General features: G+C 46.6%; 1 protein-coding gene across 1 annotated transcript; it reads right to left on the bottom strand.

Annotated features, from left to right (window-relative positions):
• Positions 1 to 1,399: 1,399 nt before the first annotated feature.
• Positions 1,400 to 12,194, bottom strand: LOC139765941 (creatinase-like). Its single transcript, XM_071693936.1, has 9 exons — positions 12,036 to 12,194; positions 9,103 to 9,234; positions 7,503 to 7,629; positions 7,019 to 7,134; positions 5,170 to 5,397; positions 4,566 to 4,713; positions 3,980 to 4,094; positions 2,953 to 3,197; positions 1,400 to 2,756 (listed from the first exon to the last, which is right to left on the bottom strand). The coding sequence occupies exons 2-9, from the start codon at positions 9,232 to 9,234 to the stop codon at positions 2,554 to 2,556; spliced, it is 1,314 nt and encodes a 437-aa protein (XP_071550037.1). The 5' UTR covers positions 12,036 to 12,194; the 3' UTR covers positions 1,400 to 2,553.
• Between the last annotated feature and the right edge of the window lie 398 nt (positions 12,195 to 12,592).

Genomic DNA, 12,592 nt, shown 5'->3' with positions numbered 1-12,592 from the left:
AACAGTTCTGGTCTGTTTTCGCTGTTTATGCACACAAATATATCATCGACGTACCGACAGTATATGTCAAATTTAATGGAATGCCTGCGCAAACAGTACACCCAAAGGGAATCCTAACGTGACCCCGACAGAACGTTGCCCCCTGTATACCACATCGTTCCAGTTCAGTCTATCCCGTACACGCCTTTCACCCTCCTGCATGTTCAGGCCCCGATCACCCAAAATCTTTTTCACTCCATCCCATCTCCAATTTGGTCTCCCCTTTCTCCTTGTGCACTCCACTCCTAGCTGATACACCCCCTTTGTCAACCTCTCCTTACTCATGCTTTCCATATGTCCAAACGTTTTTAGCACGCCCTCTTCAGCTCTCTCTCTCTCTCTCAGCCATACTTTTTATCACCACACTTCTGCCTGGAGACTAAACATTGAGGTAGACATGTATGGCGGCAACATGACCTCGATATACTCCTGCCCACAGCGATTACAGCGAATTCGTTCTCATCATCTGGCAGAAGTGTTGCAGGTGTAATCCCCGGTAAATCCTATCTGGTCAGGGGAATGGGAAGCAGGGGAGAGTGGGATGGTGGTATCCAGCCCGCTCATCAACTCTCCTCTCATTTCCCTGCTGGGGATTACACGCTCAGGCCCGTAAACGCTTCTCTGGGGCCAAATTAACAATTATAAAATTCCAGAGCTGGTCTGTCGATCGATGGATGTGTAACGAGGGTTAGAGAGCCTTAAGGGAAGAAGGAGAGTGGGAAGGGGAGGCGGATTGCATCTGGATTAGGAGAGGATTTGGTGACCAGATTGGGACTTCATTTGGGTTGGATTTCTACAGGCGCTGAAGCGTGACTGGGAGAACATTAGAAGGCGTAAAGAAAGTTAAAGAAAAGGTTGATGAAGACTGGTTATAGCTTTATGATATGCAGTACTGGAGCTCAGTAGGACTGGAAAGACTGGTATCCAGTTAGGGAGACGATGAGGTGAGCTAGCAATTAGGTGGCTTGTTTAGAGATGAATTTTGAAATGAATCACTGAACACAATGGGAGTTGAGAACGAATTAGTGAAGCTATTTTGGAGTTCGTGATAGGCTTTGGAGAGGGTTACGTTTGGATTAGTAGGACATTTGGAGACTGCTTGAAATGTGTACAGAGGGAAATTTATTTTAGGAGTGAAACCTGGACAGGAGAGTATTTATCTACAGTAACACTGTGGCTCAGTCGACCCGGAAATTTATATGATTCCTTAGAAAGTTTTCCTGCGTTGGAAGAAAGCTTATAGGCAAAGTGATTCATGATTATAAGATATATATATACACACACACACACACAAGCACTGAGTCTTTCCAGTGTACTCAGGACACTTATGATATACTGTTGAAGGATTGAATACTCCCTGTGATCATCTTTTGTTTACTGTTCCTGTACTTATAAGTGGACCTTTGTGTTATCTATGATTTTGGCGAAGAATAAATAAGCAGACCGTTGGCTGGAACACGGCTGAAATACAAACACTAGTCCTCTCAGCGCCAGCCACCCTAACACTACTCTCCCCAGCACCAGCAGTGGCTATATGAGGTTACAGCTAAACCCTTGGCTCTATGAGAGGGAGCTGCGTTCCCCCTGGTCATCATCCATTCAGTAAGCTACTCTCATTCTTCCTACTTTGCCAATTGGTATATATTAATTTTTTTTTTCTCGAGAGCTAGGTAACGTACGTTCCCAGTAAGACAGTTATCCTCACTTGGGAACTTGGCGGGGTGTTTGGGATGGTTAAAGGGAGTGGCTGTCTACAGCTAGTGGTTAGTATGTCAGGACCCGTACAGCTAGAGGTCAGTGCGTCTATAAATGTTCCTTGTACAGGAGAACCCACTCGAGTCAACAGTCGTCTGCTTGACGCTTCATCGTGTCTCATTTGATGGCATTCTGATGTCTTGAAAGGACAATGGTTTTATCAACCCCACTGGTTTACCTGACCAGAAGAAAGGGACATACTTGCAATGGTATCAGTCACTTGTATGGGATGATACGTAGTTCTTGGAATGACTTATATTACATATCGCGATGAATGATAACATCTTTTTTTTTTTCAGCAATATACATAGCAAAATAAAGGTTGATTTATCACCAATTTTCCTGAGAAAATAAGGAATCCTTGGTCCCCAGCTTTGGGATGGTAAAGTACCATAAATCACAAATCATTGCCAAACATTAAAGATTATAATTCACACAGCTGTGGCCGCTCACCATGATCATCTTGCAAGTCGGAGAAGACGGTTAGATTACAGCCTTACAGGAATATTGCATTTCTTGAAAAGTTTAATCATCTTGGTTAGTCCTATGTAATAGCCTGTTATGCTGGCCTCTTATCATGTTTTATAAGGCAACACTATGATGGTAAGCTGTGTCCGTGTTTACGTATCTACAAAGCTCATTGAGGTACTTTCATGTGTCCAGCAGATTCATTCTCGGTTGGTAAATACACCATCGTACTCTTGCACATCACATCAACAGCGTTTACAGTGTCCATTGAACTCGCTGGCCAACGACTGGTTATTTCTTGATTATATTATGTTCTGGACCGAAGGGGAAACCAGTGATGTTGTCCACAGTGTTGTCATCATTGATGACGAGAACATCGTGTTCCCTGTAGCCGCCAGCACCAGGTTGCCCCTCCGGGATGGTTACCATGGGTTCCATGGACAACACCATGCCAGGCTCAAGCACCGTGTGAATGTCCTCACGCAACTCCAGACCTGATGAGAAGAGATGGTATACAGTTCACGCTAACATATATATGATTAGTGGACAGTCAAACAAGGTAGGATACACAGGCACCTCACTGTTACGTACAACTCTCTCACACGAGCGTATGACGTCAGATCAAGCGTTTGGTTAGAGGTGACGGGTGTGAACAATTGAAGCGCTGTTCACCCGTGGCATATAACTTACCTGCCTCCCGTCCGTAGTAATGGGAGAGGACGCCAAAGGAATGCCCATACCCAAACATCCGGTATTTGAGGAGGTCGTACTGGGCAAACAATTCATTGAGTTCCTGGGCGACCTCGGAGCACTTCACGCCCGGACGGATGATCTCCAAACCCCGTTTGTGGACGGCCACGTTAGCTTCCCACACCTTCAGGTGGGCGTCACTACAGTGCTCCAGAAAACAGGTCCTCTCCAGCGCCGTGTAGTACCTTCAAAATGAGGCGTGGGCTATGGATAGAGTTGTGCGCAGGAGGATGGATGTGCTGGAAATGAGATGTTTGAGGACAATGTGTGGTGTGAGGTGGTTTGATCGAGTAAGTAACGTAAGGGTAAGAGGGATGTGTGGAAATAAAAAGAGCGTGGTTGAGAGAGCAGAAGAGGGTGTTTTGAAGTGGTTTGGGCACATGGAGAGAATGAGTGAGGAAAGATTGACCAAGAGGATATATGTGTCGGAGGTGGAGGGAACGAGGAGAAGAGGGAGACCAAATTGGAGGTGGAAAGATGGAGTGAAAAGGATTTTGTGTGATCGGGGCCTGAACATGCAGGAGGGTGAAAGGAGGGCAAGGAATAGAGTGAATTGGAGCGATGTGGTATACAGGGGTTGACGTGCTGTCAGTGGATTGAATCAAGGCATGTGAAGCGTCTGGGGTAAACCATGGAAAGCTGTGTAGGTATGTATATTGCGTGTGTGGACATATGTATGTACATGTGTATGGGGGGGGTTGGGCCATTTCTTTCGTCTGTTTCCTTGCGCTACCTCGCAAACGCGGGAGACAGCGACAAAGTATAAAAAAAAAAAAAAAAAAAAAAAAAATATATATATATATATATATATATATATATATATATATATATATATATATATACATATATATATATATATATATATGAAATATAACAACAGGATCCTCAGACGGGGCCCTAGGAAGATTATGAATGAAAATGATGAATAAATACTCATATGTATGAACCAGGAGGCCCATGCACTCACCCTTGGGGCATGGAGAAGCAGTTGAGGGAGAGAATGTCTCCCTTCTGAATCTTGCGGGAAGTGACCGGGTTGTGGGCTCCATCCGTGTTGATTCCTGATTGGAACCACACCCACGCTGCAAAAAACACCCAGGTTACGTACGTTAGCGTTTCAGCCGAAGCTTCCGGAGTTATCATTTATGTTATAGTTTCACGTCAGGTTGCCGCCACTACTGGCGTTACGCTCGTAACCGCCCGTTGTTATCACCACCATCATCTGGGCAAGCAGTGGTCAGTTAACGCATAGCAATCGTCTCACTAAAGTACTACTACTGTGAATCACAGCTCTCCAAACACCCCCCACATCAGACACTGTAGCCTGCAGGAAAAAAGACCTTGACAAGTAACTGTCGTTCTTGTGATATCCGCCACCAAATCCTGGCAGCTAAGATACACTGTTGTGGCACCCATGTACCCGAGCAGCGGGTATTACAGAGTGCCATAGTACTCAAGCATCCATCATTACCCTTGTATCCCAACACCCATCATCATCCGTGCACATTGTACTATACCAACCGTAGGCATCATCAGATCCCCAAGCTACTCACTGTCCATCAGCTCAGAGTCCGGGTAGAGCTTGGCAATGTTCCTGACCATGGCCCGAGTGCCGGCTAGAGCTACCTCGTACTCGGGCACGCCATCACCCAGCGCCTCAGTGCACGCCCATCCACCTACGTCCGCTGTGGCTGTACTTGTCTAAGGGAGGGAAAAGAACATAATTAGTTCCCGGAAGAACAATCTCATATGTGAAGGACAACCTGAAACTACTGTGAAATAAGCGACCATCTTTTCTGTTGTCTTAGTCAAGTGGCACTCGATGGAGATTTGTGGCCAAGAGGGCAAGGAAACTAAAAACCAAACACGCTGACATTCGTGAGCTGGTGCTGTGTATTCCTCCGCGCCATCACTCCTCGCCTTCATGCTTATTATGGAGGGAGACACCACCAGAGGCATATATATTCACCCTGAACAAAAACGTATCTTCCTCACACCTTCATCACAGCCTCAAAACCTATGTCGAAAGGGTCAAGGTGCTACTTGTTGGTGAGTAAATGAGGATGAAATCAGCAAAAATCATCGCGTTTTTCCAAGGGGTGAGACCTAATGTTGATACGGGCGGAAGTATGAAGTAGACCTCTTCAAGAATCTTACCTTAATAACGGCAATTTCCTCCTTGCTCTTGACCATACGCATCCTCATGGTGGGCTGGCCGATGTCGATCAGTTCGTTGCTGTGGGGCAGGTGCTGGCGCAGGCCGTGGCTCATATCCAGGCTCATGTGGTCAAACTCCACACCCAGGATTCCTCGCACCTCACCCAACTCCTCTACCACCGCCCGGAAGTAGTTGCCCCGCTTCCAGTCCGTGTACACGATGTTGTCCTGTGACCACGCAGTCAACACAGCTCACTTAGACATTATTAACTTGGCCATAGTGTCAGAACGCAAGCTACACACACACACACACATACACGGGCACAGCAGCGAGCAATAAACCTGTTTCTTCAGCAACGTGTTAAGAGAAGAGGAAGTGATTGTGAGAATATTCATTGGAATATTCAAAAGTCTATAGGATGACAATTTAAGGATAAGAAGTGGGTTCCACGGTAGTTTGTCAGAAAACGGATGTAAATGTTCTAGCTTTAGAATCTTTGTTATTTTTTTTCATATATATTTTTGTTCTCTGCTAGGCGTAAAGTGAGTTTTTTTTTTTGGACGGTCGCGTATTGTTTTCTAGCATTTGATGATAAATAACCCGATAGCGAGTCGGGATATGAGCGAGAGGGAAAATGTGAGGTTCTAAGATAAAATGAAATATCAGCCAATGTAAAAACAAGATAACGCGATAGTACTATAGTATGACAAGTGGGATCTGATAATATTTTTTTCGTTGTTGAGAAAACACACTCCACTGAATGAAGTCATGCATTGTTTTAGGTTCGAGATGTGAATAGGGATTTCTGATGTCTATAAATATATGTGAATTTGCCACTGTGTGGAAAATGTCAAAATGTCTATGCAGGACACAGGAAGGACACCAGCAACGTTTGGAGGATATATGATACAAATAAGAATTAACCCAACCTGTTGTGCGGGTTGGATTCAGTCGGATTCAGTTCTGTTTACCTATCGAGAGCAACGATGCGTGGAACCAAGTGATGTCCGTCTCCTTCATAACGAAGGAAATTAACGCCTCCTAGAACCCACCGAGTAAGTTACATTACTTTTTTTTTTTTTTACAGCTGTGTGTGCAGTGAAGTTCTGTAGATGTTTTGATGCACCCGTCTGGAAAACATTCGCAAATTACTTTAGGACGCCATAGGTATCCCTCCTCCCTTGTTATTAGATTTTGACGAAAGCGGATATATATGCTCAGGAAAATATGGGTCATATTTCGTGGGGTCAAAACTTGTACATGATGTACTACCTTTGTGACATTCCTACTGAAAGAAGCTGTAGAGTAGTGGGAAAGTGCAGAAATGTGCGACTTTATTGGTGGGAGAATCGGCAGACCTAAATTGCCTTCCTGAATTAATAGCAGATGAAATGAGACTGGTGTAAAGACTTACACCAGTCTGTAGACTAATTGATTTGCACAAGGATACATTCTTCAAAGCTGGCTGGAGAGGACAAAAGGGACATAATTGCTAACTTAAAGAGGCTATTGAGAAGGGACGGAAGGAAATATTTTTCCCGAGACAGGGGTCAGTGACATTTGGAATTGTGGACGTAAGAATGTAATGTTTGCAAGGAATCTGAATGTTTGTAGAACATGGTTGAACCACTATCTGTGCCTGAGGGACGGAGTAATGTTATATTGATCACTTCCCATATTTAAAAAAACGTAATGATGAACAGACAGCCTAATGATGCTAATTATGTGTAATCCTCCGAGGCTGAAAGACGAGCCATAACAAATATATTCATTAGAATGATGGAGGAGCAGTCATTACCGTGAAAGAAAATGTGTTTAAGAGCGTTATACTCCAGTCCAAGTGCCCACCTGTAGTGAACGTCTCCAGGGCTGACCGGCGTCAATGAGGGCGGAGATGGTCACGTGCTTCTCCGGCGTCACAAGGAGTCCGTAAGGCCTGCCGAAGGCGCAGTAGGTGAAACCTCCTGACGGCAACACAACGTTGTTAACCAGCATCATCAGCTTACAAACACTGGTGCATGTACAAAGTTTGATTACAGAATTTAATCAAGGCTTCTCAATCATTGATTCAGAGATATTAATAAGATCTGACTCTACTTATGATCTTCCAGTGAAGATGTGACTGTAGCTGGACACACTGAATATATCCTTCCCTGTCTTTACAGTGTATGAAGTGGGAACTACAACATGTGATTGGGAAAATAGATTCATGTCTGTTTACGATGTATGAGATGTGGTTCGTACAACGCCTTCCCTAACAGTCTCTGTGACCCACGAGATGTGGCTGATGCAGGAAAGTGGTGCAAAGGGAGGAACTGCAGTAGGAATTTACCTGAGTAGTAGTTGATGTTGTGGATGGATGTGAAGAGGCAGGCAGCGACGCCCTCCTGTTCCATATACTTCCTCAGCTTGGTGATGCGCCCCTCAACCTCTCCTGTCGTGAACAGACCCGTCGGCATCTGCGGTGCACAGCCAACTCCTGATTATGGTCAAGAACTTAGTAGTGACACCAGGCAATGCTACTGGGCAGACCTGTTCTCTGACATGGTATTTTTAACCCTGCCGTATAATCGGCTGACAAGTGTAGGCCTTTATGAAATTATGATTTCCTCTCTATCACCCCCTGTCCACAGCAGACAGAAAGGCCCAGGGCACCCAGATGGCGCCACAGTGGAAAGAAATGTGACAATTATGGATTTCATTTATAGACTTCCTCTGAATAACATTTTCCTTTTAATGAGCTCATTATCTGGACTTCATTTGCCCGTCAGATATCTTCAGTACTTGGATGATCTTTTATCAGTATTATCTCCTGTTATGTTCCTTTGTCTCTAAGTGCTTTAGCTGCTAATTGTATTGGTCAAAAGTTACATATATGTCAAGGCCATCTTGCTGCCCTCATTCATGTATGTTGTAATTCAAAAGTGATTGGGAAGATGATTAGATTACCACGAAATAATTGGGTGAGCAAACAGGTGATTGGACTAGAACGGACCAGGGAGTGCGGCAGAGTTCCAGAGTCTTGTAGGGTGGACCAGGGTCTAATACAGACCAAAAGCATTGCAGGATGGACCAGGAAACACAAAGGAAGCCTGGGAAATAGAAGGGTGGCTGAGGGAACGGAGACGGGTGGATTGTCCCCACAACAGAAGGACTGCTGAACCTCTTTGTGAGGAAGGGAAGATGGTGTGTTGACCATATTTTTGCACTTAGTTGGTGCCGAGAAGAAAAGGAAAAGCAAATGTATGCAACAGTTATGGCTTTAGAAATGGCATGTCTCAAAACTGGTACCTCTTAGGTATACCCTGACTGTGTTATGCATGGAAGACTCTTCAGAGCTTCTCGTATAGAAACAGTCCTTGTGTGAAAATTAAAGGGAGCGGGAGGCAAGACCTGGACAGCCAGACTGGGGCGCAGGACGGTGTGGACAAATTTGTAAAGGTAGATCAAGACGTGAGGCTGTGGATCATGCCAGGTTCAGGGTGGTTCATGTGTGGAGGGATGGACTACATGGTGGGGTTGTGGGTGGGCGGCCTGAGGTATAATGTGGATGGACTGGGGCGTCATTGTGGGCCAGGGTGTGGTGGAGAGGGACCCTGGAATGTGAAGTTAGTCCGGACGTGAAAGGGTAACGCATCACGTCAAGCAGTGCGATGAAAGGTTGAGGAGGAGAGGGAAGAAGGGAGGGGTGTTAGGGTTCAAGCCAAGAGGAGGAGGATCGTGTGGACATGTCGGCAGGTAGAGAGGTCCAGTGTTGAAAGTGACGGAAGGAAGGGTCGGAAGGGATTTTTTGGACGTTGGGCCTATCCCTGAGATGGACTAGGGAGAGGGACGGCATCCTGGATGCAAGAGGTGGTGATATGCGGCACCGTCGAACGACAGAAGCCACATTATGTGTGAGGAAGAGGTGAGGGTCGTGAGAGGCTGGTCACCTTCTGTCCGTTGTAAAACTTCATGGTGTGTGTGTCCCTGAAGGTGGCGACGTCGTTGCTGGACGCCCGTGACCACGACGCCTGCACGCCTCGCCCAGCTGCCCTCAGTAGTCGGCCGCACCACATGGACATCTGACCAACACCAATATAATATAAACCACTTACAATTAACTAGTGTTGTGGACTAATCAGTCTTTCCCTAGCACCTAGGTAGAATCTCAGATGTAAATAAACTTCATAGATTGCATAAATCACTGGAAACTGAAGCTGAAGTGATGCATCCAAAACTGAAGTGGTCTCTACAACAAATTTACAAATACTTATGAATTAATGTTCCGACAAGGATTTAGTGTGTACCTCAGTGAATCGGTCTCCTACTTAGATTATTGGAAAACAAAGTCAGATGCTGTAGGTGGACTGCAGGAGCTCTTCCCATTAAAAGACTGGGTCATTAGCCTATCCCAGCAACAAGGTAGAGTGTATTAGCCCCTCCCAGCTACTAGGTAGGGTGCAGTAGCCCCACCAATAATAAGATATAGCGCAGAAGCCTCTACCAAAAACAAGGTAGAGTGCGGTAGCTCCCCGTAATAACAAACACACCACAGGGCGACACGTCAGACTAATTGACCGCTCATATCATCCTGGAAGCAAGCGTTCGAAACCCGAATTTCACACAAGGAACAAGGCGGAAGAGGAAATACTGTTAGCAACGAAGAACCGTAATAATTGATGTGTTACGTCTGTGGTTTTTCGCCCGCTTTGCCTTTTGTGTCTCCTCAATACTGTGGTACAGAAATATTAGGCCGAAGAAGGCACAGGAGGTGTGTCCGTCCAGGGAAGATGTCAACTCTTCTGAACCACAGGACTCTCGCCCTCTGGGCGCATTCCAGCAGCAGGAATTGTGCTGACATTGCATCACATGTAAACAATTTGGAGGACGAGGCGGCCGCGGCTGGGGTGATGATGAGCCAGTGAATGAAATATACCTCAGGAAAATGGAAAAATCGTATCACCTGGCACCATATTGACTTACGAAAACTACGCAAAACATCTGAATGAACAAGCAAACTGAATAAGATCTTTTACGAAAATCGCATATTTCATAACTGCATACATCCGGTGTGTGCAGCTGATCTTATTAATGCAGGTGGTTGGCTGATGGATTGGTAAGGTTACTGTATCGTGTGTAGTACGTGGGAAGTATTTGTGGCTACAGTATGCTTCCTCCGCTTTCCAGACCAATTCGTCAGGCTGTTTCTGCTGTCATCCATGACGTCGTGTTTCTCCATACTGAGTCGCAGGTCTGGCACCCGCCATAATCTATCGGGCAGAGCGCTCTCATTACCGCCCGTGTTATGAAACACCTGCCCAGCATCTCAAGGTCCCGCCACGCCGCATGTACCACTTCACGGCCACACTACGCTTCTTACGTCACTTGTTTGGCTATGGCAAGTCGGGCTGTGTCGCTCTTGTCTGTGGCAAGTCGGGCCGTGTCGCTCTTTTCTGTGGCAAGTCGGGCTGTGTCGCTCTTGTCTGTGGCAAGTCGGGCCGTGTCGCTCTTGTCTGTGGCAAGTCGGGCTGTGTCGCTCTTGTCTGTGGCAAGTCGGGCCGTGTCGCTTTTGTCTGTGGCAAGTCGGGCCGTGTCGCTCTTGTCTGTGGCAAGTCGGGCCGTGTCGCTTTTGTCTGTGGCAAGTCGGGCTTTGTCGCTCTTGTCTGTGGCAAGTCGGGCCGTGTCGCTTTTGTCTGTGGCAAGTCGGGCCGTGTCGCTTTTGTCTGTGGCAAGTCGGGCTTTGTCGCTCTTGTCTGTGGCAAGTCGGGCCGTGTCGCTTTTGTCTGTGGCAAGTCGGGCCGTGTCGCTTTTGTCTGTGGCAAGTCGGGCTTTGTCGCTCTTGTCTGTAGCAAGTCGGGCCGTGTCGCTCGCTCTCATGACCCAGTGTGTACCACTGTTAAACCTGTCATGGGTATCCAGTCTTGTTCCTCAGCTTCTCTGGCCTTCACCAGCTGAAGACCGACGAGGGACACCTTGTGTCCGCGCCCTACATCTCCCTCGTAAGGTAGTGTGGTACGAAACCCGCCCTCGGAGGATGTAAAAAAGGGATCTACCTAGTCTTCGGGGGGGCTGGCCGCAGCCTCCTGACCATAAGGAATATGACCGCAAAGTTCGACCAAAACTCCTTCGTAAAAGGCGGAGGTAGGGCGAGCACAGGGACGGGGGATCGTGCTCCGCATTACACCCTCACACCGGCCCTGGTGTAGTGAAGGTCAACCGCACGGGATTATCACCTGCCTTGAACTCTTAGCTGCTGAGGAGGTGGAGTCCGACCGTCCTGAGATACGGTATCGGTTGTTCCAAGTACGGTGCCCGGCTGCTCTAGATACAGCTACGGCCGTTCTAGGTACGATGCCCGTTGCTGCCGGTTGTCTTTAAGTATGGTGCCGGTTGTTCCAGAGAGTGAGAGAAGGAGCAGAACTGAAGGATGTGGAGATATGCGTTGTAAAGTCGTCAGCGTATGAGTGCACTTGGTTATTTGTGAGAGAAAACATCGCTGATAAGTGGAGAAAAAGTGTAGGATAAAGTGGTGCAGGTGGAGAGGCTGACCATGAACAGCCAAGGAGATAGATCGGCCAGGAAGGAAGCTAGATATGAGGAGGTAATTATATTATTCATTCATGACTTGAACACTGGTATGACCTGTTGGGGTTAATCCTAGTTTCCTAGTAACAACAACAACAACGAAAAAAAAAACGAATACGTAATCGAACACAATAGAAGAATGATATAGCTTAAGGTATGTGGAACACGGGACCTGTATTGAGAAAAAATAGAAGTCGACGCCACTACGATACAGAAACTGACTAAGGAGTAAATAGTAAAGACTGTTCGTCCATCACAGTTTCTACTCACAGAGCCGCACAACCACGCCAGCGTTTACCTTGAGGGGGAGTACTTCAGGAGGAGGACGAGGAGGAGGGCGGTATAACGTGCACTTCACCACGAAGGCGGACCAGCACTAAGGACGGTGTCGACCCAGGTAGGGAGTGCACAGCCTTCGCACCTCATTTAAGTGGGCTGTCACGGGCGGAGTGGTGGGGGTAGACTGGGTGGTGAGGGACGCAGTTATGTTATCGCGCCCATCTCCTGATATGACACGTATCTTCGATTAGTCTTCGTGCTTACTGTTTCATTAATGATATATTCTGAAAGATCGTGTTGTATTTAGAGCCCGGATGTTGTAGGTACTAAAATGATTTGAAAATCTGTAGGGAAATAGGCAAGACGGACAGTCGAAATAGGCGGAAATAGGCACCATGAACCCGAAAAAGGCAATGGTTATTTTACTCGAAAAGATGATTAATACAAACTGTTATGTATGATGTTACATCACTCCTTGTGAAATGAATGGTAGTGAAACCAACCGGTTTGTTTGCAGACATGGTTGTCCTAGTTACGGTGCTGGTTGTCCTAGTTACGGTGCTGGTTGTCCTAGTT

The sequence above is a fragment of the Panulirus ornatus genome, chromosome 56 (assembly GCF_036320965.1).
Source record: "Panulirus ornatus isolate Po-2019 chromosome 56, ASM3632096v1, whole genome shotgun sequence".
In the NCBI taxonomy this organism is placed as follows: Eukaryota; Metazoa; Arthropoda; class Malacostraca; order Decapoda; family Palinuridae; genus Panulirus; species Panulirus ornatus.
Note: the sequence above shows the minus strand (reverse complement) of the source record. Positions and strands in the feature narration are given on the sequence as shown.

Excerpts from the sequence above, each read along its gene's own strand:
- LOC139765941 (XM_071693936.1), bottom strand. The coding sequence starts at position 9,234 with ATGTCCATGTGGTGCGGCCGACTACTGAGGGCAGCTGGGCGAGGCGTG. Across the intron at positions 7,630-9,102 it reads AGTTTTACAACGGACAGAAG|ATGCCGACGGGTCTGTTCAC; the intron begins GTGACCAGCCTC and ends TGTGCACCGCAG. Across the intron at positions 4,095-4,565 it reads GGACTCTGAGCTGATGGACA|CGTGGGTGTGGTTCCAATCA; the intron begins GTGAGTAGCTTG and ends TGTTTTTTGCAG.